The following is a 24,069-nucleotide window of genomic DNA, read 5'->3' as shown; positions in this document are numbered from 1 at the left end:
ACAAAAAAAAAAAAAAAAAAAAAAAAAACTCGCGGTGGGTATCTAGAAGAAAAGAAAACGTCTCAAACTCATACAGTGCCATCATATTTCAAAATCGCCCAATCCACCTTTTGCTCAAACTTGGTCCCGTTCTTGTACTGCTTGTCGCACTTCATGTGGCCCTCGGCGCCCATCCTCTCGCCCACGCCAGTCTTGTTCGAGTACGTGACCTGGAACCGCAGCCTCGAGTCCCTGACGAGGTCCCGCACGTCGGCCGTCCCGACAAAGGTCGTGTGCTCGTTGTTGTTGCGGATCACGAACCGGCAGTTGGCGCCGCTGTTGCTCCCGGCCACGATGAGGTTGATGTCGCCCTGCACCTTGGCGCCGATGGCCCACTTGCCCAGCCGCTTGGCCGCCCAGTTGTGGATGGCCTGGCAGCCGCCCGTGTATGCTGCCGTGGCCGTGGTCAGGTTCTTGAACGTCGACATGCCGCAGCGCCCGCCGTCGTCGAACTTGGGCAGCTTTTTCTTTTTCTTTTCTTCCTCAGCCTTCTTCTTCTTGTCTTCCTCCTCCTCCTTCTTCTTCTTCTTTTCTTCCTCCTCCTTCTTCTTCCTTGCCTCCTCGGCCTTCTTTTCCTTCTCCGCCTCCGTCTCGCTCCTCTGGCACTTGCCCTCGTCACCCGGCACCCACTTGTCCTCGATCGGGTTCCCACCAAAGTACGCGATTCTGCACCGCCACTGCAGCACCTCGCCGCCCTCCTTTTTGGGCGCGGACGCGCAGGTCAGCGTGCCGCCGAGGGCGTTGCACTCCTTCTTGCTGACCTCTGCGACGGTCTGGTTGCTGGGCTTGGTGGCGTTGGCGGGCCGAGGCAGATCTTGATAGGCCACGATGGCGGAGTGCTCGACGACGTGGACCTTGTAGATCTTTTTGTCGCTGCCATCGGCCGTCTCGTCTTTCTGGGACTCGGCGGGCTTGGCCTTGTCCTCGCGCCTGCGCAGGCCCGCGGCCGAGGGTGCGTACTCGCGCTTGAAGACGGGCTTGTGCTCGCCGTTCGGCCCCGGCTCCGCGTACGAGTTGTGCACAAAGATGTGGAATACGTCGCCGTCGTCGTGCCGGTAGGCGGTATGCTTGACCATGCCGGGGATTTCTAATCGAGTCTGCAGATGAGGGGGCACGTCGTCGGGGTCAAGGTCGTAATTTTCAGGAGAGGCCTCGTCGTAGATCACATCCTTGCCGACGACAGAGCCAGACAACAACGCCAAGGTGGCTAGCGCGCTTGCTAGGAGCATTCTAGGCACCTTGCCTGTCCTGCGGTGGGGGGAAGATGTTTGGTGGAAGGGCACACTCCAAAAAGGAAAAAAGAAAAACAGAACCAAAGATATATGCAATGAAGAAAAAGAAAAAAAAAAGACAAAGGGAAAGGCAAAGACGCAAGGAAAAAAAAAAACGCAAGGAAACGGCGACAAATTTGTCAATAGAGACGTCTTACAGCAGATGAATGACCGAAAATGACAATCAATTACAATTCACCCCCCAAAGACAACAGGCGGCCATCCCTCATTTTTATCCACCGACGAGCATAAGACACCATCGTGAGTGATTGCGTCCTTGAGGAACGAGAGAGCACCAGCACACTCAGCCGTTTCTCTCTTGGCGATGCATCAGCCTCCATGAGTTTTAGGCCGACAATCAATAGCGCCGATGCTGCGGTTAACTTTTGGCCAAGACTTCCCCACGAGGTTAAGCGTCGGTGCTAAGGTATCCACCGACGGCACCGCCAAGGGTGGCTGTTGTCGGCAACAGCACCAATCAGGCCTCTTGACAAGGGAGCAGGACCAGTAAGCAGTCAGCAAAAGTCTTGTGAATGTGAGCACAGATTATATCAGTATTACAAGAAGACAACCTTGTGTTTTTATTTGGTAAGCAGTCTGGTCAGGTCTCGAGCAGATTGAACAGGTAAGAATCCGACAAAGAGGAGATTAACGTTAATTACTCCGTGACTCTGTGAGGGCTGCACCCATCGTTTGAGAAGGATTGAGGTCTCTTATTTCTCTGCCTCACCTTCGCCTTGACTATTCATTCCCTTCTTTCCTTTGTCCTTGCTCCCTAGCTGCAACGAGACAAGCTCAATTTTATGTTCTGCTGCCAGCAACCTAGTGCCGACCGTATGCACTGCGCTGAAGCTGTCTGGTGGGGTCGCTTAACATCTGTAGGCGTCTTACATTCACTGTGTGACAGTGTGTTATGTGGCATACCACGTCTAATCCATCGACAGTTGTACAAACCTTCCAAAAACGGGAAACTTTTGAGCTCAAAAGGATGAAATTCATCATGTCGTCAGGATCTCGATCAAAGGGAGCCGATTCAGAGGCAAAGTTGGCAAAACTTTTTGTCTATGCTCTTCAAAGTACTTACTGTCCATTTTCAATCAAGTGCTCTGATCAATGCTCATCTGTCCATATCAGCATTCCCAGCAACTTATACAGAAGGGCATTCCTGCGCTTGTTGGCTTTGACATATTCCCTCGCACAGAGACAAAAAGATCAAAATGCTTCCAATACCCTTTCAGTTTTACCCCTCGTCCAGGGCCGAATGCCTTCCGCTTCGGCTGCTACAAACTCTTCCGATCCAAGGTGTGCCAAACCCCACCCGTGGGGCCCTGCGTCGGCCCAAGTAGGTGGGGCGGGCTACCCGTGGGTGGGTTGAACTGACTATGGGGGACCCGGCCCGGCCCAAATTTGCACGCGGGTCTCCTTGGCAGCCCGCGGGCCCGCGTGGCAAACCCCGTAAAAATATACATTCTTCGTATTAATACTTGTACGATTGTAATTCAGGTGTTAGGTATAAGTGAAAAATAATCAATTAAAGTTCAATTTTCCGACTGGAAACTTTCCGAATTACGCCCATATAATAATGTATTGCCTGGTACCCCTTTTACCGCCCTAGTTGGAGTTTCTATAAAGGTCTGCCATGTTGAAGCCCGTTTTGACTAGAAACCGGCAATGGAGGCATGCGGTTAATGCTTCCCCGAATTGGGGTATTATCAGTCGCTATTTGAATAGCATTATCGCCATCGGAGTCCGATCTCATTCATTATAGAATTCCTACCCATCCTCGCCAGTGCTGTCTGAGATGTTCACAAGCACTAACAACGACGCTATGCTGGACAAGCGCGACATTTGTGCCAACTATCGCTTTGTGGTACTTGATCTGAAGAAAACCTCCAGCTTATGACAACTTGACAAGCTCACAGTTCAAGGCTTTTATAACCTGTAGCCATCTTGCTTTGCCAATAATACCTCGGCCAACTTGACCCCAACAACCATATTCGTCAACTGCAGCTACGATGGGTCCAACTGGATCGGCCTCAAATGTGGCGATGGCGTTCTCGTCGACGCGTCCCGCACTCTTACACGCGACGCGGCAACCAACTCAAGCTGATTCAGCGCGATGGAAATGTTAGTCAACCAACCCAATGAACCCCGACATCTCAGATTTCATTCAATCATAACCCTGAATTCCGGTAAAACGATGAAAAAGATGATAGCAGCAACTGCGATCTCCGAAAATTGTAATTTGACATCAACATGTGCAACGCTCTCAACAGGAGCCGTGTAATCTCCCGCCGGTGTTTTGATAAGTCGGTTTTAGCTCGTATGCATTAGCAAATAGTATCATCGATTAGTGCTTTCCTCGATCGCTGTTGTGATGAAGTCACCGAAAAGTAACTTCCATTGTTGGCAAGCAGTAATGGGTGGCTAGCGTCGCCAAAAGCGTATGGGACTGTACGTGCCCCCATCAAACATGAACCACAACTTACAAGCTTCCACCTCGTCTTCTTCGAAGCACTACTTCTAACTAAGCCTGTGACGACATGATTATACATGAAGAAATTAAACGCAGCCATTCTGCAGGCCCAGCTCCCCAACCACGCCAGGGCCAATCCAGCTGTCAAGCCTTCAGTAACCAAACACTCGACAGGAAGAGGTACGGTAGCCGACGCCCTCTGGTACGGGACCTTGAGGGTTCTGGGCTGGGCATGGCAATTTCTCCTCTATACGATTGTTAACATTGAGCTCGCTGTCAATTCCAAGCATTTATTTTTGATCCTATTATGAATTCTATTATGAATCCATCATCACAACCACCCCCCAGCCCAGAATTCCAGATCACGAGATGGCTGGAGCGACCGTCACTTCGAGACCCAAGCCTGTCTTCCACCTCCTCTGCAATAGCGAAAATTGCAGCTTCGCTCAGCAAGCCGTGATGACCGAGAGCAGTAAAGACGTTGATGCAGGCGGCACCAGTCGTCTTCGATGCGATTAGTAACCCCATGTCTTCCAGAATTATCTTGAAATTTATTCAGTCAGTTGAGAATCCACAAATAACCCTGAAAACTTAGCCACTATAAAGAACAGCAAAAAAGACTGAGGCGGTATCGGCGATAATAGTGGTTGCCCATGTGATGTTTCCGGTAAACGTGGTAGGAATCCGGATGTGCTTCGGTCGGTTGCAATCACACTGAGCCGCCGATTCCTGTTTAGGTCTCGGTCGGGGTATTTCTGACCAGCAGAGGGACACCGTTATCTGGAAGAGACCGATCGTTCAGCTTGACCCACACACTTGCCCAACCGGGCGGGCTGTTTGCTTTCCTCCTGTGCTCCCGGTGCTCATTTTGTCGCTGGGCGGAGCGCATTGTGTTGCTCAGACCCTCAAAGAGCATGACTGGCACGAGAGAGGTTTTTTTATTTCTTTTTCTTTTTCAATTTTCTTTTTTTTCATCTCTTCTTCTGAGCATGGTAACCGAGTATATCTTTGTCTTTACCAATTTGGAAAGTATATGACGCCCAGAATGGCGCCAACACTTGTCCACTGGGGTCGCGCAGGGGCGCCCATCTCCGGGGTTCACTCACTACTTCGGCCTGGGATGTGGGGAGGGCCTGCAGATTTCAGATTTCTCCATGCAGCCCAGCGAGATGGAAAATCCACCCCGGGTCCCCCGACTGCAGCCACACAAAATTCCACGTGGTCATGATGCAGTTATCCGTGTAGCGCCAGCGTCGGTCGGCCCTAATGCAGACACCTTGCATGCGAACTCGGGTTAATCTTACGATTTCTTGGCTTTAGGGTCGCCTTGGGTGACAAACTATCGAAATGGTGGTCGATCAACGTCCAGACTTCGTGTCGGTTGGGGTAAGGAAGATCGGCACATGTAAATGGCGCTAAAAGGGGTGGTAATTTACAGAGTGGTGCCCGGCTCTGATACGAGGCGTGCGAGGCCGACGAGGCCATCTCTGTTGGAACCGTCGGAAGTCCCGACAAGCGGGTAGCACCAGTTCTAGAAGGCCCACGACCGAACAAAAGGCTGTTTGGTGTCCTGTGGCGTCGCTATCCCAGGGGTTAGTTTAGGAGTGGCATGGAGACGGAACAATCAACTCACGTGGCAATGTTGCACCAAAGACCTGCATAAGCCACCCAACGTCAGTATAATCGTCAAGCTCAATAGGGAACAATCAATTTGTGTTTGATTTTTTTGACGCTGTGCAAAGCTAAAGCGATTACAAACAGCAACTTGCCAAGCATCATTACAAGTCTCTCAGCAGCTCACCGCTTACTGTTTCATGTTTTGGTCGTCATCCCCGAGACCCTGGGTGGTGTTGATCAAGGTCATGAATGAAATCCAGGTCGCCGGCACGCTGTAAAAAGTACCGGCCACCATTGCCAACTGTGCAAGAGTGCGTCGCTGTTGTGTTTGCCCTACGCTCTGTCTCGGGCGGCTCCCCACGTTACACACGCATCGCCGACCTCATGCTAGTATCCTTACCGGATTTGTACTGGGGAGCCGTCTATCTGCCGTTAACAGGCGTCTATTGATTTGAGTTATTCTCGTCTACCTCTAAAAAGAGGAATAGCTCTGATCCACCATGGCCAATGGTTATTTGACGTCGCTGGCCCCCAACCAGATGCGATCAGCCGACATCCGACGCTCAATTCCAAAGAGTGCTTTAGCCTTTCTTTACGGGATCCGGGCATTTGAAAGTGGGACACAAATGCTAGCACCCAGTCGCCGGGCTGTCCATACATGGAGTTGCCGCCTGTGACCCCAGAGTTCGGATCCAGTTTTTCTTTTTTTTTTTTTTTTTCTTCTTTTTTTTCTCAGCCTAACGTACCACAATCTCCAGCGAAGGCGCGGCCCATCGGTCTGACGATAGTCTGGAGTCCAAGCGTGGAGGCGGACTTTTTAGCGCCACGCCACTGACCTGTTCCTGATTCCTGGCACCACTACGCAGATTGGCCTGTCTCGCCTTCTCGCCTTTGTAATCTTTTATTTTCTTTCCTTTTTTTATTTTAATCTGGCTGCTGGTCGCCAAGGCTGTTAAGAAACAACACATATATACCCATTTGTGAGTTGCTTCTTCACATTCTCTCAATTGGTTTCGGCTCAAGAATCTTTCATCACCAACGTCTATTCCGTCCACGCCGACTAAAAAAAAAGCAAAAAAAAAAAAAAAATGCAGCTTCCAGCGTGGCTTGTGTGGTACAAGAAACCCGACTATCGGGACATTAGGGAATATGCAACCGAAATCAGCTCCGGAAGGCGAGCTTTCAGTCCCGAACCACGGGGCAAGATCACGGTCCCGGCTCGTTTGCGACTAGAGAGGATCTTGGCCAACAAAACATGTAAGTTGAGCAGCGAGTGGATGGTGGTTTCATGGCCGAACGAATCACATTCTAACTTTGGATGGATACAAATACGAACAGGCAGCCCAATGTCATTTTACGACTTTTACATGTACTTGAAATACATAGAGTTTTCGCCTGAAAACCTCGAATTCTACGTCTGGTATGAACCTGTTGCGCCTTTTTTTTTTTTCTTGTTTTCTGTCGACTCCTAAACAGATTCCTGACAAAATATGCTTGTAGGTTCAAAAACTATGAAAAAGCATACGAGAGACTGGGCATCACAGAAAAGGAAGAAGAGATTTTCCGTGCAACATTCGCCGACAAGGCAGCTGCAGCCGCGGCTGGACAAGATACACGCCCGCAAAGTGCAATCAAGTCAGATTGGGAACCGGATCTGGGTATTTCATCACTGCAACCTCAGGCTGGATTCTGAAGGAAAGCTAACCACGCAACCACAGGCGCCGACACCCTGGCACACATCTCCAAGATGATCAGCATGAACGTGGCCCTCAGCGCAAAGTCGCCCTGCAGCAGCATGTGCCCGCTCGAGCCGCCGAACGCCATGTGCAGCGACAAGGCCTCACGCAGCAGCCGGGACTGCAGATCGACGACGACCAACTCCAACGCCTCGCCCTTCTCGGCCGAGAACATGTTCAACTCCAACCTGGGCCACGGCGCCGAGCTGCGGGCCGTGGTCAAGACGTACCTGATGCCCGGGTCCGAGAAGGAGCTCAACGTGCCGCCCGCCACCCGCGACGCCTGCCTGCGCGCCATCCAGCACTACATCGCCAGCAGCCAGCGGGTGTCGACGGCCAGCTCCGACAGCGGCACCGAGGCCCGCCACCTGTACTGCCACCCCGACCACCTCCGGCCCGTCGCCGACCACGTCTACGGCCTGCTCAAGAACTGCTCCCACCGCAACTTTGTGCGCCTGGGCGTGTCCAACGGCACCTACGAGACCGTCTGCGTCGCCACCTCGCTGGGCATAGTCCTGACCGCCGCCGGGTTCCTGTGCATCCTCCTGCGCGCCCTGTACCCCTTTGTCGGGGCGCACTCGCGCTGGAACGCCTTTGCGCCCTGGCCGCTCTGGTGGATCGGCATGGCCTTCATCCTGTCCGGGCTGCGCGGGAGCTGTTTTTTCCTGCTCCTGTTCTCGCGCCGCCAGCCGCTGCCGTGGGAGAGGTTCGACGACGAAAACGTCAACGGCGGCGAGAGGAGCGGGGCCGCGGACGGGCCCTGTGGCGACCGGGCCGCGGCCGAGGTCCATCCCGAATCGGCCCGGGGTGGACGGGGCGCGATCCTGCAGCGGCTTTCTCGGCTGATGATATTCGACCGCAAGCTCAAGGTCAAGGACACGGCCCTCCGCCGGCTCCAGACAAAGATTGTGGTTCAGAGCTTGACCGTGGGGGCCTTGTTTGCCAGCACTTGTGTGTTGGTATTTCTTTGGTTGCCTTGCTGGATCGAGAACGTGAAACGTTAATGGGTTGGACGGAGAGAGGGTTGATTTCATTTGTTTTCCTGTGGGATTTGGCTTGAGGTTCTGGTTCTGTTCATATTACCAAAATACCCCTTTGTGCATTGGTTTTTCTTTTTTTCTTTTTCTTTTTTTTTTTTCTCTTCATTTAAACTAGTTGTTCATTTAATATGTATATAGTTCATATTCATCACCCTTTTGATCACATAGTCATATTATTGTCTCTGGATCAAGCCTTAGACTAGTTCGTCATTATTCCCTTCCCTGCCCCGTCTCATCCATCCAGAGAAAACCTGGTCTGGCCTGCGCTTGAGTCCCACACGGCAAACGACAATGCCGACTGGTCCGGGTTGCTGTCTTCCAGGATGTACCACCAAGTGCATCGTTGACCAAACAACCGCTGTCGGCCCACGTCGCGCCAGTACTTCATGGCGTTGGCCGGCGACGCCTCGGCGTTTCCCGAGTTTGGACCACCTATACGAATTGATGGTCAGTATATCAACACAATCATGTTTCAGGAAAAAGCACTTACTCGAAGGCCATCCAGTCTCCGTGACCCAAACAGGCAGGCGGCCTGCAGCAGCAATGGTCACCCCCAAGGCGCCATCGAATCTCCCGCCGGCGTTGTCGATGCCGTTCTCCTGGCCGCCCTCCTCCCAGTACGGGAACGAGTTGTGCCCGACCCAGTCCAACTGCTGCACCAGCGCCGCCGCCCCGTCGAGCACCCACGCCCCGGGGGTGTCGACATGCCCGATGGCGACGCCGGCCAACGCCGTACCCTGCAGCGCGGCTCGCGTCTGCTGCACGTACGCCGCTATCTCGGCGGCCGTGGCGCCCGCCGCGCACCGAGAAACGTCCGCTCCGCACGTGCCGCGGGCGATGGCGTCGGCGCGGAACATGTCCTCGGACCCGACGGCGAGGCCGACCACCAGCCCCGCCAGCTGGGAGCCGTAGGCCGGGTCGGCGAGGGCGGCGACGAGCGTGTTGAGCTCTCTGGTGAAGCCGACCTGGCCGGAACTGGCCCACAGCCCGAGGAGCAGGGTGGTGTTGGTGTCGACGGCGGCCTGGAAGGCCGAGATGGGCCTGGGGTCCGGCGAGCCCTCGGTGCCGCACTCGATGGTGGTGTAGAGCCTGGCCGAGGAGAAGGCGCCGTCCGGGGATGCCGCGGGGAGCGAGCGGGCGAGGTTGAAGAGGCGCGTGAATTCGCCCCGGTCGCGGCAGCCGCCCGTGCTGTTGCGGGAGCCGTAGTTGAAGCCCTGGTGGATGCCCGCCGAGGGCGTGCTGCCTTGGGTGGTGCACGCCTGCGCGGCGAGCGGGGAGGTGGCCGCAAGGGCGACCGCGAGACTTCTGGGTCGCATTCTTCCTCGGTTCTGTCGTGTGTTGTGTTGGACTGTGGGCTTTGGTGGGCCGCTGGGCGGGCAAGGGTTTATTAAGAGATTATTTTTGTAACTGCCAGGCGACATGACATCTGACATGTCGAGAGCCGGGAAGATGCCGGGAACCATGCCAAGGCCCAAAGGGGTTTCTTGCGGAACCGGTTTTTATTTGGTCAAATTCACAGCCCTGACTTTTGACACTGTCCGTTGTGGAGTGATGCAGAGTGACGCAAATAACAATAGCGAGTCACCAATATGAAACTCTCACCCTTAATAGTCACAAGCCCCGAATATTGAGCTGGGGAATGATCCACAATAGTTTCAAAGAGCTTACCAGTCGTAAAGAATCTCACAGGCTATTTTCTGAAGAAAAAAAAAAAAAAAAAAAAAAAAAAAAAAAAGCAAACCATAATGGTTCAATTACATGAGCAAAGTAACTTTGTATAATGCCGAATTCTCACCATGTCTAAGCCCTATCTTTTTAAATTCAAAATCGTTGTTAGCACAATTCATCAAACCACTTGTTCACTGTCTGTACAATGCAACGCCCAAGTCTGTTTTTTGTGGTGATCTCGCTTGCCACTTCGTTTCTTCCTGTACGCGCATGTCTTTTCAATGCATCTCTACCACGTCCTCTGACGATCGCCTTTTGTCAGGGGATCCGGCTGCTTGTCACCAACAGCACCACTTCCCAAGCTCGCCGGACGCCCACCCAGGCCGGAGGGAGTCCTCGCCAGTGAGCCCGGAGCAGTGCCGGCCGGCAGCTTACCCTTTCCTTTGGAGCCGTCAGCCGCCGAAGCCGACCCAGACTGGTCCGGCCCTTTTGGCGTACTCGGCTTAGAGCTGCTCTCCTTGGGGGAGCCAGGCGGGGTCGGCGGCGTTTTGCTCTGGGCCGACGACCCGGCGCTGGTGCCGGCAGGGCTCTGGCTCTGCTGCGTCGACGGCCCGCCTGCGCGAGGAGCCGCCGAGGCCGGCACCGTGAGGCGTTCCTGTGGGATCGGCGCGGTGGGCAGCTGCTGATTGCTTCCCCTGCGCCCCGTGCTGTAGAGGGGCAGCAAGGGCGTCTGCTCCTGTCTGCTCCCCCTCTCCGAGGGCGGCGGGGCTGGCGCGGCCGCTGCGGCCATCTCCGGCAGGGGTTCAGGCTCCACGCCGTTGATGGCGTAGATGCAGCCCTGCTTGATGGAGTATTCGACGTCCGCCAACGTCTGCGGTTCGACGTCGACTTTCCACAAGTCTTCGTCCGGGAGGCGGGCTTGGTTGTGATATTTCTTCCTGTAAATGTCGTTCTGCTGCATGAACTTTGACCGGGCGATGAGAAGGTTGGTACTGCACTGCTCGGTCGCCTTGGCCAACTTTGTGTTTTGCCTGGAGTTCCAAGACGAGGCCGTCGGCCGTTTGGTCAGCATGCGTTCGTGATTGGCTCGTTGAAATTTCCAGTACGTGGTGAACGCGTGAGGGCAACGCGGGTCGAGAGGTGTGACAGTGGCCGAGTTGCTAGACGACGCCGAGGAACTTGATGCTTGGCCCTGGGCCCCGGTTCCCGCCTTTTGGCTGTCCTTTTGATCTTTTACTGTCTTTTCCTCCATCGAGGTGGCCTCCTTCAGCCTCTCCTCCCAATTTTTGTCGGCTGACTTGATGGTTTCTTCCAACTTGGCTTGCTGTTTTGAGCACGCGCACCCTACGGTCAGTAAGTGGTACGTGAGAAGCCATGATAAAAGACATGACAGAGTAGAGAAGAGTGAAAAGGGTTCTCTTACATCGAGGCCTTGCTGTCGGATGTGCAATAAGTACGGGACGGCGCAAACCGTCAAACCGCGCATAGCTGTGGAGGCTATCTGGCCCCCATCGATTGGTGCCGGCTGAGGTTGTGGGTTTGGGACAGGAGCGGGCGTTGCATTGCCCAGTAGCAGGGCTGCCAAGGTAAGGTGCTTGAGGTTCATTGTGCGCGGGCCTGTGGCTGATAATTTTGGTTTTCATCCAAGACATTTCAACTCACGATTGGGAACTTGGAAAGACTTTCCAAGGCCGTATTTACATTCCGCATTTCTGCATTATGTGCTCTTTACTTACTAAACCACTCTTCGAGTACACTCATCTGGACCGCCCTTGGTGAACGAAGTGCGGGAACGATTCTGTATGATACCAAGCAATCGCCCTCCCTGCCTCCCCAGCCACACTTGCAGCGCCAGTTTCTCAGTAAAAACGCCCAAAAAAGCTTACTGGACCTGTCCTGACTCCCAACCCGTATGCAGCCAAGGCAGCTAGGCTTCCGTTTTGTTTGACTTGGAGTTGACGAGGTCCCGGAAGCTTGGCTGCCCAAACTATGAAGGGGTTGAGATTAAACGGGGCTTGTGGCTATTTTGGACAGACACAAACACACACACACACACACACACACACAATCAAAGCTGTCGTCGTTTGCACGTGCTCTCTGAGCCCTGCGCTACATGATCCCGGAAGCTGCCACCTAAACGGCGGACCTCAGTAAGCCGAGCATCCTTCCGTTGAGCATTTGGCAAGCACGTGTTAGTTTTGGCATCATGCAGGTCACTTTGTAGCTGATGTCCTCGCTGCAGACCGTTTACTCAGATAATCAGGTACCGAAATCCCGAAGCCATCTGGGGGGCTGCCTTAACAATATTCCCCGCCAGCAATGCAACGCATCCAGGACTGAGGCCGGTGCCGAAGGGGTTCCATGGCCAGACACTAAGCCCAAAAAGGCAACTGGGGTCGGAATCCTGCATTAATACAGATGATAAGGCTAGGCCATTGAGCAGGGCTTGCATTTGCTGCAGCTTTGAGATTGCGGCCAAATCCCTGCGTTTAGCGTTACCGAGTTCCAATAATCTCCATGATAGATAGGCAAGCAGAAATCAGGACGGTATTGTTTTCCTTGTGATACTCCGTCAGTGCCAGGAAAAAAAAGTGAACTTCATAAAGCCTCCAGTACTGGAGAACGTTCTTCATTCGGTAGTAGCAATACACAACCTAAGCCAGTTTATTCCATCTCTGGTTTACTCCATACTCTTAGCACGCCAAGGGGTCCTTCTCATTGCTCCCGAGAGTTGCATTGCGTGACGAAACCTCCGATCACCGAACTAACAAAACAGATATCCACATAGAGACCACCCATTGTTCAATACTTGATGTTAAATACCCTGTCCTTGACACGGAGTACCGACCGCAACGAATCAATTTTGAAAACCAGGTGTGCCTTGTACTCGTCGCAAACGGCCTCTTCCCGTCGCCAGTCCCAAAAGCTGAGCGATTCCAAGTCGCCAAGGTACTTGACCGTGGCCTGCTGGTAATCATCGTAGGCAGCACGCACCCGTTTTTCGTCGAAATTGCCAGCGTCCCTCGCGATTTGAAAGAGGCGCGACAGCTCGGCCTGATCCGCTATGATGTAGTTCTTGCTGTCCGAACGCTGTGCTCCCGCATGTCAGTAAACATGAGGGCAAACTAGCAAGGGGGACAAAAAAAAAGCAGAAAAAGTCTTGGGTTGGGACACTCCGTAGGAAATGAACTTACCCAGAATGGATTGGTGATCAAGACGTAGAGGAAGAATGCCGAGGTGAAGATCATCCAAAGGACAGCTAGCCAGTTAAGGATCTCGTCTACCTCGTGCTCGATTGCCCCGATGACCTCCATAATTAGATCAAACATTTTGAAAAACAGCAAAAACGTGCAATTGGCCCAGGTCGAGGAGTCTAGACTTATTGCAGACTAGGTGGCAAAAAAAGAAACTAGAAAATAAAATTTCGGGGGAAAATGGCTGTCTTCTGTAGTATACTGGTATTTGGTAGTGAGATTCAAGGGGAAAGGAACCCCATATTACTCAATTCCTGTGTTTTCTAACGGCCATAGACCCCTTCCTAAGAAATCTGCGAGAGAGCGCGGGGAGAGGGAGGATGGTCGAGAAGTGCCCGTCTGCGGCGGCCCCCGGCTCCAAGAATTCACCCTGCCACCGTTGCGCATTGCTTGGCAGATCAGGGGTATTGGCGTTGCCTAACCATTCCTACGACGGCGGCTACCAAACCCAATCGGGAACGGCCTGGCACACACGTGTGAGGAGGGAATCCGGGGAGCGGGGCCAAGTATCAGAGCGATCGAACGGATGCCGAGTAGCCGTGCGCATGTTTTTGGGTGCTGTTTTAGAGTCTATCATTCAACTTCTTTCACTACTTGGGTGAAATCGAAACTCACCTTGGTGGTTTGCTGCTTCAAACTCACAACGTTCTTTCTCCAAATATATCCGACGCTCTGGTCAACAACATATGGTATTTATCATAAAGGCATAGCCACCCTTGAGCAACGGGAAACATTTCTCTCCCGTCGCCTGTCGGAATGAGGGTTTCGCTGCTGATATGGCCCTGCTTTCCTGCAGGGCTGAGATATTTGCAGTTTAGAACTATGCTCTTCATTAGAGGCAAGTCATTTCCATATTAATGCCATTCTTCCCTTCAGTCGCTTTTTATAGTCGAACCCAGCTGGGTCTTTGCAATGAAGCTACACCTTTTTCTCATTAAAAAGGACAATTAAGCTTACAATGTATACATTAACTCAACAACTCTTATACCGCCTGTCACGATTGATGTCTAAAAAGCTGATAAAACGCCATTGTACTTATTCTCGCCGTCACTTTTCGCTGGGTTATAACTAATTCTCACGCGACGACGTTCAAACTCTCCAATCAGGAACAGCTCCGACAGCTCTAGTCAATTGATGGTATTATCATTAAAGGGCTTCCTTATTGCTTTCGCAGCTGATTAGTCGATTATCATGGAACGCGGCCGCGTCCTTGTAGCCAGTCATTACGCAGACGTCCATGGAAGGTTATTAATCCCTGACGGCCTGCCTGTTTCAACACGTGTTGTCTGTTTTTGTTTCGGCGGCGATGGTGGTTGGTTTCCCATCACGGCTTCAAGTTGTCGCTCCTGCTCTTCTTTTTCACTCTGATGTTTTTTCTCGCTCAAATACACCTGACGACCAACATATCCCTCCACACATAGTACGGTCCCCATCCCGGTGGAAACAACGTTTCCCAAGTCGACATTTCTGAACATTTGACGAACTATAAACAGAGATGTAGAGTCAGCATGTTGAATTGGGTGTTTCTGTGTTGGATATCGATATCCGATATCTTTGTCAAACTCACATAAAGTGCGCTTAGTGAGAGCCTTGGGACTCCTTTGACCACGGCCTTGGGGTTGCTTGCAAGCTTGAGGGTTGGAGGAAGAACGAGACTGTGAAGCCGATGCCGCCCCAGTCAGAGCACCGGTGTTTGTGCGAAGACCCTGACGGTAGTGGGAGCCTGAGAGCGCTGCAGGGACGGCAACAGCCATTTCTATTAGGGCGGCGAAAACAAAGATGATTTTGGGCTGCATTGTGAAATATGTTTTGAGGCTGTTGCTAGGTGTCCTGGTAAAGTAAAAGGTATACTAAGACACAAGTGAACTCAACCATTTGTGGGCAAAGGGGCGATTTTAGCAATTTGTAGGAATGCAGAAATGTAAGCTATACAAGGATTTTGTTAAGGTGGTTTATTTATCCTCATCATGTTGGAGTCTACATTCCATCCGTCTAGCAAACACTTTCTTTTGTGGGTCGAATAGACACTCTGAGATTAAAATATGCTTTAATATTCCGTGAACTATTAACACGAATTATTAAAATAATAAGGCATTTCCCCATTCAAAAATGCATTGGATTGCTTCTGCTTAAAGTGGCCTTGTGGAAGAAATACGAACTGGCTGAAACCGAGTAACGTGGTTGCGTCAAAGCCCGATCCCGGACTGCATAAAATGGGCTGTGTATATTTAGGAACACCTGCGCCTCAGCCCTCAGGGCCAAAAAAAAAAAGTCGTTTGCGCATGGATCGCGCCATTGGCCAGCTTCCATGCTGAACCACAAGATCGACATTAGAGTGCCCGAGAATATCATCGCCATGTCCGGCAACCCACAGTCGGCTCGGTCGACGATGCCCGGTCAATGCCGCAAAACATTCTACAGAGAACTGCTCTGGGCGATTTGATTTCCAACAGCATGTAAACTGGAATAAACTGGCATGTGTGGGATAGACATCATCACACTGGAATATTTGAGGCCTTGAAGGAAGTGCACAAAGCTGATAGTTGCATTAAATAACAGCCCTCGGAGACGACGCGACATAAAAGTTAATTGCATAAGCTTGCAGGTTTATTGATGCCGTTGCATATGGTCATAGTCAGCAATTCTGTGGGAGAGTCGACATCCAAATCAAGCTTTTCAAATTTGCTTGCCACATTTGCTCTTGATCAAGCAGTCCTCAGATCGGCGATTGGACACAGGAAAGCTTGGATGGTGATTGGATATCCGTAGTCGGTCCTTTTTTTCTGCTTGCGAGCTATGGATGGTCACAATTCCTTTGTTTTGGGAATCATCAACATTTGGTTTGCCTCGACGTAAAGCCAGGCTTGAGGAACAGTTGATTTGTGCGTCTTGTATTGAAATTATTACATCTGCATCATGGCTGAACATGCCATGTACGCACAAATATATTTGGCGGTTTGGATGCGCAACCCAAAAACAACGGAAAGAGGCCAACTGGAAAATGAAACAGTCAAACACCCAACATGGTGAGTAAGAAAACTCCCGCCAGCCCAAAACCCAACGAGAAAGTGAAGGAAAAATGCGACAAAGACAACCGCGCAAGGCTCCTACGCGGCAAAGGACTTTGCCTTGCGGCTAGGTTTGTGGAACTGTCCGCCAGGCAACTTGGGGTTGGGCTGATCGTCGCTGTCGCTGTCACCGCCGTCACCAGAGGAACCACCGCCGGACTTGGGTGACGAAACTGTCAAGGCCCTGGCTACGTGCCGTGTGGCGGGCGAGCCCGGCCTCGCGCGCGCCGCGCAAGCCTTTCTCCTTGTTGTCGACCGGGGCATGGGCTGCCTCGAGACGGTCGGGAGGGTGATTTTGCCCATCTCGCCCTGCAGGTCTGCGCTGATAACGGGGGTCCTAGGCCTCTTTATCGTCAAGTCGTTGTATTGCGGAAGCCCCTGAGGGGCCTTGGAGGGCTCCTGCTGCGTTGGAAGCGCGGCCATGACGCCAGCCACGAGGTAGGGGATTAGAAACGATGCGAGATGCATATTGAAAACGAGTGGTCCTGCAAAGAAGGAAATAAAAACAGAACTGAAAAGAGTGTGTTGATTGGAAATGGAAAAGAAAGAACGAGAGAACTGAAATCCAAAGTCGCAAGGAACGAGAGACAAAGAAAGATTGATGGTTGGGTGAGGACACAGGAGAAAGTAGACCACCATGAGCGCCAAGATGGTCAGTATTATATATTTCTTTGTAGTTCTCGCATAACGGAATCCCCGCCTTCGGGCTCCAGATTCCTGTTATCTTACGTAACAAGCCCGTGTCGCGGGAACCAAGGTATCCCAGATCAGATTTAGTCATGCTGTCTGTTCACGGGCAGACATGCGAGTAGGTAGGTCACGTGACCCTTGGCACACGGAGCAGAATTTACAATAGATTCTGCTAATGACGTAATTAGTTACAGATAGCTACTTTTTAGAATATGCATTAAAATACCGATTTTGTACATTGTCTTTGCCGATCGCGGCGATGATACAAGTCGTATTAATACAAGCTATAGTTATTTTCAAGTAAGAAAAAAGTAATATTAAATTAAGCATAAAGGAACAAATTTCAATGTAGTGAAATATTACCGGGACTTAATGCATATTACTCAACGGGTTTTGTGCTGTGAAGCTGTTTAGTGTAATCTTTTGTGTACAAAGGGTCCTCTCAAGGTCGTCTATATCCGTAAAATAAATAGTTGATGACGGCCAAACTCCTCTATCAGAGGATAATTTTTCAAGTACGTGATTTGCAATGGTTTGATTTTGGTATGGAACATTTGGTCTAGAATGAGTATATAACACGCGTAAAACTGGGGCCTGAAGAGCTTTTGCGTGCGACATGAGCCTTTTACGTAGCGAAACTCATATTTAACTATCAATGTCTTCTTGGAAACCCCCTAGTCCGTTGTAAATCACTTGAGCAAATATGTACATGGACTAAAGTATGATATATTACGGAAACTCCTTTTTGATTCGATTATCTAGTCTTTCTAGTTATGGCTTTCTTTGTTTTGTTACTGGGCTACGTTATGGCGAATAGAGTGCCTCTCGCCTAAATGATTAACACTTAAATGTAATCTCGGGTTGTGGATAGAAAAGCCTATAAAAATACGTTACTATAATTAGTGATTGCCGTCAATGCCGACTGATCATAGTCTGACCTGGATAAAGGATCATAAATTAAGTGGCTCAAGTGACCGCAGTTACTTGCATTCGAAAGCGACGTAGGCCTCTCAGCCCATTAGGCTTAACAATACATTACGAATCAAGAATCATAAAAACGCATGTCGGATCATCTGTCTTCCATGTTTGATTGTGACTGCTTTCTCCGCGCCAGCCCGGGTGGCCCATGCTAAAAAAAGTAAGGCATTCCACAACCCCACCCATGGGGCCCGCGTCGGCCCAAATTGGTGGGGCGGGCCAGGCTAAACCTGTTTTCGGGTTTTGGCAGGCTTTTAAAAAAAGATGTATAGCTATAGATGGTAAATGTGTTGATACTAATTTTATATCTCTGTGCGAAAATCACTACCCTGCGCGGACCCTCGGTTTTTTTGTTTGCCAAGCGTGATTAATCTAACAATCAGCAGAATGCAGAGAATATACTATACTCTGGTGGGCTGTCCAGATGAATCGCATCCAGGTCAGGTACCTACCCACAGCTGAGGCGAGGTTACCGGGTACGGGCACTGAATATTATAATTCCCATAATTACCATCCTGCGATTGAGCGCAGTTGACATGGCCCGCATCATGCGTCTATCAAAAGCGGAACCGGTCTCATTTGCGGTATCAAGCTCATTCGGAGGTCCGTCCTCACGGGCCGCCTCATGTGGCTTGTGGGCCCCGGAAGCTTCGGGCTGCATCAGGAGAGCTTGGCGCAGGACGTTGCCCCAAGTGCCTTAGGTATCAAAACCACACGGTCTAAATCACCTCAGTTCCTCTGGCTTGATACCAGAGAAGCTTAGAAAACTATACGCGACCCAAGGAATCTCCGTCATTGGACTTTTGTGTCGACACGATTATGGCGTATTTTTGCGGGGACTGTGACGTCTTATACGGACTGGGCATCATAGATTCTCGATCGGCGTCATGATGTCATCACGATGCGCGTAGGTTTGCGCGTCGGCGAAATGCATTTAGGAAAAGGAGTACGATAGTCCCGTATACATATGTGTTAAATTATCACCACGTCTTTGCGGCACTTTTTGATTGCGTTCTCTCAGTTTACCTTTTCTCGTCTATTCGTCAGCGAATGTCCAACATGTCTCAAGTAACCAAGTCTTTCGAGGAGCACAAAATCATCCCAGATGTCCTGCCGGCCGGGACCCAAGTTCCACACAACCTGGGAGTCCACTGGCCCAAGGTGAATCTCCGGGCGCCAGGAGAGCGGCTGCACAGAGACGAGCTCCAGGAGCTTCCGACAATAACGACCGACTTCAAGGTAAGAGTGGTGACTAGTGACCACTTGAAAACACCAGCATACTAACTCTCCCTCCAAACCCTGCCATCAGCCAGAGGAAGATGCCGAAACACAAGAGTACGTGCTCCTGATGGTGGACCCCGACCTGACGCACTACAACGACCGCACCTTTGGCCAAGTGCGCCACTGGCTGGTGCCCAAGGTGAAGGTGTCCAGGGACGGCAACGTCGTCATCAACGAGGCGACCACCATCTCCCCCTACGTCGGGCCCGCACCGCTGGCCGCGCACCTCGTGGTCGGCGAGTCCCGCCCCAGCCGCTACACGTTCCTCTTGTTCAAGCACAAGACGGCCGGCCCGCCCGCCGTGCTGGACCCGGACACGCTCAAGGCGCACTACGAGGGCAACGTGGGACAGTTTGGCGGCGAGATGCAGCACATAATCGACCGCATGGGCTTCGACACGGGCGTGTTCATGGCAAAGAATGGACTCGAGGTCGTGGCGGGCACTTTCATGTTTGTCGAGGGCAACGTCAAGAGCAGCTTGGCCAATGCTGGTTTATTGGCTACGGGTGTGGCTCAAAAGGTGGCAGGGAAGTAATTTGCGACTTTGTTTAGTGTCTGAGCAAGGATATACAAAATCTCTCTTCCAAGTGCCGTCTGTAACTGCTTGAGATAGTATTGGCATGCGAGTTTTGTGAAGTTGTTTGATATGTGTTAGATCCGGATACTGTTAGACCACCATGTAATCCTGGAATTGTCGAGTGCCACGAGTGGACTGCGCCCGAGTCGACACCTCGCTTCAAGCGTATAAATAAGCCCACTCCAAGACACGTACAGATATGTCACGATGACACACTAACGGAGCTGAACACCCTTGCGGCGGCCGGGCTGAACCTACACATCATGGGGGTCTTCTGGTACGATATGTACGTCTTTTGTCCTGTGGTCCAGGTTTCGGACTCGGGACAGAGGGTCACGTCAAAATGCCAAATGACTTTGGCGACGAACATGCGAAGCTCGGCCCAGGCGAGACTGGGATTGCGAGAGAAAACCAATTTGTCAGCCTGGGGATATCTCTGCAAGACCAATCAAGACCCGGCATGATACGTACTTTTTCCCGGTGCAAGAGCGTGTCCCGACCGAGAAAGCCTGCACAACCTCTCTGCGATCCGCGACGAACTCGGGGTCATCCGGGTTGAGCCATCTTTCGGGTAGGAACTTGTCTGGCCGAGTAAAGTTGATGGGGCTGTTGAAAGCGGCCTGAGAATGGTATGCAACTCTAGTCTTCAATGGGTGACAAGAAAAAAAAAAAAAAAAAAAAAAAAGGATGCCAGTCAGCTAACATGTGACGATCAAGTTTGGCATGGCAATCCTCAAAACCTCAAAACAGTCGCGCACTTACACCCCCGGGAATGAACTCGCCGCAAATAGTAGCCCCAGCGCTGGGCACAAGGCGCGGTGTGATGCCGCCCGGCATGTACATGCGCAAACCCTCCTGCAGGACTGCGTTGAGGTAGGGCATCCGCGCCAGTAGTCCGGGGTCGTTCTGGATTTCCTCACTGCTTCGAAAGGTCGACCTGACCTCGCGAGCCAGCATGTCGTGCACGTGGCGGTTGGCCTCTTGGCCCAGGTAGTACATCAGCCCGCACAAGGTGGTGGACGTCGTCTCGGTCCCTACTATCATTAGCATGCTTGCGGCGACGTGCATCTCGTCGCGGGTCAGGCCCTTGACCTCCTTTTCCGTGTTTTGCTGCTGCTGCTGCTGCTGCTGTTGCTGCTGTCGCCCAATCACAAAGCTCCAGATGTCAGGTTTACTGGTCTGTTCAGGCTTCTGATCCAGGCGGCGATCGACCAGCTCGGAGGCGAGGCGATAGTGCGCCCCGACGATGCCCTTCATCGGTCCCGTGGCCAGCGCTTGCAGCAATGAGCCGAGGAGGGGCACCTGCATCAGTACGGCCGTCAACACCACCCACTTCAAGCCGCTCAGCATGGCGCGAACCCAGCCCACGTACTGCAGGTCGCCATCGAGCAGACCCAGCGAGTGTCCAAAGACCAGCTCGCTCATGAGGTCGACGGAGAAGTAAGTCGTCAGCTCAGTAACGTCGACGCTGTCGCCGGCCGCGTGCGCCTCGGCCAGGCGGGCGACGGCAAGGTCGGCGCAGCTGGCGATGAGCGGCTGTTGCGCTTTGAGGGCGACTCCAGTGAACGCCGGTTGGAACAGGCGTCGGAACCGGTCGTGGTCGTTCTTTTTCGACATGATGGCCAGGGATTCGACCGTGGATCCGCCGTCCTGGGCTCCGGTTGGTGCTTGGCTTGGTTGCGCCTTTTTGGCGACGCCGAAGAATTCCTTTTTCATCTCCCCCTCTCCGGATACCAGGAGCACATCTGAATAAAACCGGGCTGTTTGTTTCGACTCTTAGCAAAATGCCCAACCCCCATGGACGCGATGGAATAACTTACGATCAATGTACGACAGCTCGTTGGGAGCGACCCGCACAACCTCGCCATACTTCAGATGCAGCCTCTTTGCAGACTCGGCAAATGTGCCTCGGAGAAGTCGCACATCCTTGAAGAGGCGTGTGGCGGCGTGGAGTTTGGAACCGGGGATTTTGCGTAAGGGGTGGAAGAAGAGATTGTAAGCAACGTCGGCGACACACTTTGATAGGTTTAGTGATCCAAACTTGAACCTCGCAGATTTTTATTTTCTTTTTTTTTTCGTCTTGCGCACTCACATATACAATCAACAAGCCAATGCCTAGAAGTGCCAGGTTCCAAGTTTTCAAGGGGAGCATCATATTGTTGATTTTCCCCCACCCTTTCTTGCGCCTTCAAAGTCTGCAGCAATCCGTGCCGAGAGAAAGAAACGCGTTGGGACCTGAAATTCGCCAAACTAATAAGCCAAAGACACTGATGCTTTGGTACGATTGAGTTCAAACCTACTGTCAATCTTAATATCGTAAGCTTGTTTTTCAGGTTGGCTACTCGTGCGATCGCACTATCGTCCAGCCATCTTCACAAACATGACACGACCCAAAAAGGTTCTTTTTGATTCTTGACCAACGCAGTCATGAACCGCTAGGCTAGTCACGGAAACGCAGTCTTTAACAACCATTGCCTGGCCCAAGAATAAAATAGCCTTTTTGAGTTCCGTTTTGTGGTTTAAATCTTGCTCACTTTTAACTCGTAATCCTGTGCGTGCATACATAGGGTTCATGGGTGCGGTTATCACATTTTGGTGGCGAATGGTTTTGAGCGGCGGTCATGCTGTATTTCCTCTTCCCACAGACGTGACACTGCAAACTCCAGGTTTACAGATCCGTAGGCTGTTTGTTATATTTGGAATATGTTGCTTGTATGCACTTAATTTTTTATTGACTCCAGGAACCATGAACCGAAAAGACACAAAAAAAAAAAAAAAAAAAAAAAAAAAAAAAAAAAAAAAAAAAAGAAAAAAAAAAAAAAAGACAGAGAAAACCTTGCACTGCCCGCTTTTCATATATCAGCTCCCAACTGATTCCGCAAAAACTCAAGCTGCACCTCCATAATCTTGGGAAAGAGTTCACCACTCAGCATATCCATATGGCTCCCGGCAGATTCCACATGGTGCTCCTTTGGCTCCGGCAGCCGACTCAGTAGCCACTCCTTCTGCACATGCAGCGGTGAGATGGAGTCCTTGGCGCCCGAGATGACCAAGACGGGCCTGCCCTCGAGCAGATGAAAGGCACCGCGCGGGTCGAAGAACGGCACGCGGGCGTATGACTGTATGGTGGCGGTGCTGCTGACGCCCATGGCCTTGCCCTCCTCGATCATCCTCTCGAGGCGCTGGATGTCGGCGGTGTCCCAGTTGGTCTTGAGCCCGCCGGGCGTGAAGCCGTGGCGGTCGAGGGTGCTGACGTAGTAGGGCTCGTTGCCGCGCAGGCGCGACTCGCGGTCCTGCATGGCCTTGGCCAGGACGCCGCGCAGCGACGGCATGCTGAAGACGCAGGCCGGGCACATGGCGATGGCGAACTTGACGCGGCGCACGTCGACGGCCGCGGCGGACACGGCCAGGATGCCCGACATGCTGTACCCCCACAGGCCGACGGCGGACGGGTCGACGGTCGGCTGCGCCTTGATCCAGGTCACGGCGTCGTGGTAGTCGCCGATCTGCGCCCAGGGGTCGTTGTCGTTGCGCGGGAGGCCGTCGCTGGCCCCGATGCAGCGCGGGTCGAACACGAGGGCGTTGATGCCGGCCAGTTGGAACTGCAGAGCTACGTCGGTCACGAGGAACTCGCGGGGCCAATTGAACTGTCTTGGTTTGTTCGGGCAAGGGGTTTCGGTTAGCGTTGGCTATTTGCCGTCATCTTTGGGAAAAAGAAAAAGAAAAAGGGGGGAATATTCAAAATGCAGCGTCACTAACGCCGGGTGTCATAACCACCGCTGGTGCTCTCTGCAGTGCGGCATAGTATGACCCACGCAGCATCAAGCCGTCCAGGGTTTTGAACTCGATTAATTGAACGTCCGGGACGGGCGCCATGCTGTATTCAGTAACAAGCAGCTGGGTTTAAGAATGAGAAAAAAAAAAAGTCTAAATTGCACAGTCGATAGAAAAGACAAAAAGACCATAAAAACAGCCAGCCATGGTAGAGATTTGTATTTGGTTTTGACCGAGGGTCTGGGCCAATGCACCGTATTATCTGAATAAAACAAAGTTATCCAGGATCCATGAGCGTGGGATGACAAGCCAATTGTCAGACATTCAGAAGGCTAGGAATTGCAAGCTGAATCATTGCTATCTATCGTTAAAGCTAGCTTACTCGATGGCCTGCCGAGTTAATATATACGGTGGTACCATGGAAAAGTTTCGAATTCAGGGTTTGGTCGGTGGTGCGGCAATCGAGTGAGACTAGACCTTTGCCGAGTAGCCTACGTTGCACCCTCTGCCAAACAATAACGGTAGGATTACAGGGGAGCTTGATTACAGGCTTACAGCACGCAGTCAGTCGTTGACAAACATACAATAAGCATCATTTGC

General features: G+C 51.9%; 8 protein-coding genes across 8 annotated transcripts; 2 read left to right on the top strand and 6 right to left on the bottom strand.

The window, feature by feature from the left end:
• Positions 1-68: 68 nt before the first annotated feature.
• On the bottom strand, positions 69-1,268 carry PpBr36_10083 (uncharacterized protein; the record flags this gene model as incomplete). Its single annotated transcript, XM_029897197.1, has 1 exon — positions 69-1,268. One exon carries the CDS (start codon positions 1,266-1,268, stop codon positions 69-71), a length of 1,200 nt encoding a protein of 399 aa, XP_029745234.1.
• A 5,223-nt stretch (positions 1,269-6,491) lies between these two features.
• Positions 6,492-8,143, top strand: PpBr36_10082 (uncharacterized protein; the record flags this gene model as incomplete). Its single annotated transcript, XM_029897196.1, has 4 exons — positions 6,492-6,660; positions 6,742-6,823; positions 6,904-7,061; positions 7,122-8,143. The coding sequence occupies 4 exons, from the start codon at positions 6,492-6,494 to the stop codon at positions 8,141-8,143; spliced, it is 1,431 nt and encodes a 476-aa protein (XP_029745235.1).
• Positions 8,144-8,411: 268 nt separating this feature from the next.
• On the bottom strand, positions 8,412-9,495 carry PpBr36_10081 (uncharacterized protein; the record flags this gene model as incomplete). The annotated part of the gene is made up of 2 exons (XM_029897195.1): positions 8,412-8,611; positions 8,670-9,495. The coding sequence occupies 2 exons, from the start codon at positions 9,493-9,495 to the stop codon at positions 8,412-8,414; spliced, it is 1,026 nt and encodes a 341-aa protein (XP_029745236.1).
• Positions 9,496-10,136: 641 nt separating this feature from the next.
• PpBr36_10080 (uncharacterized protein) lies at positions 10,137-11,453 on the bottom strand (the record flags this gene model as incomplete). Its single annotated transcript, XM_029897194.1, has 2 exons — positions 10,137-11,171; positions 11,271-11,453. 2 exons carry the CDS (start codon positions 11,451-11,453, stop codon positions 10,137-10,139), a joined length of 1,218 nt encoding a protein of 405 aa, XP_029745237.1.
• A 1,196-nt stretch (positions 11,454-12,649) lies between these two features.
• Positions 12,650-13,176, bottom strand: PpBr36_10079 (uncharacterized protein; the record flags this gene model as incomplete). Its single annotated transcript, XM_029897193.1, has 2 exons — positions 12,650-12,937; positions 13,042-13,176. 2 exons carry the CDS (start codon positions 13,174-13,176, stop codon positions 12,650-12,652), a joined length of 423 nt encoding a protein of 140 aa, XP_029745108.1.
• A 3,032-nt stretch (positions 13,177-16,208) lies between these two features.
• Positions 16,209-16,637, bottom strand: PpBr36_10078 (uncharacterized protein; the record flags this gene model as incomplete). The annotated part of the gene is made up of 1 exon (XM_029897192.1): positions 16,209-16,637. The coding sequence occupies one exon, from the start codon at positions 16,635-16,637 to the stop codon at positions 16,209-16,211; it is 429 nt and encodes a 142-aa protein (XP_029745107.1).
• Positions 16,638-18,887: 2,250 nt separating this feature from the next.
• On the top strand, positions 18,888-19,653 carry PpBr36_10077 (uncharacterized protein; the record flags this gene model as incomplete). Its single annotated transcript, XM_029897191.1, has 2 exons — positions 18,888-19,076; positions 19,147-19,653. 2 exons carry the CDS (start codon positions 18,888-18,890, stop codon positions 19,651-19,653), a joined length of 696 nt encoding a protein of 231 aa, XP_029745101.1.
• PpBr36_10076 (uncharacterized protein) lies at positions 19,090-23,571 on the bottom strand (the record flags this gene model as incomplete). Its single annotated transcript, XM_029897190.1, has 7 exons — positions 19,090-19,595; positions 19,912-20,087; positions 20,167-20,339; positions 20,458-21,440; positions 21,516-21,711; positions 22,593-23,342; positions 23,455-23,571. 7 exons carry the CDS (start codon positions 23,569-23,571, stop codon positions 19,090-19,092), a joined length of 2,901 nt encoding a protein of 966 aa, XP_029745100.1.
• Positions 23,572-24,069: the final 498 nt, after the last annotated feature.

This window comes from Pyricularia pennisetigena (genome assembly GCF_004337985.1).
Source record: "Pyricularia pennisetigena strain Br36 chromosome 7 map unlocalized Pyricularia_pennisetigena_Br36_Scf_7, whole genome shotgun sequence".
NCBI lineage: Eukaryota > Fungi > Ascomycota > Sordariomycetes > Magnaporthales > Pyriculariaceae > Pyricularia > Pyricularia pennisetigena.
This window is presented reverse-complemented; position numbering and strand designations above follow the sequence as displayed.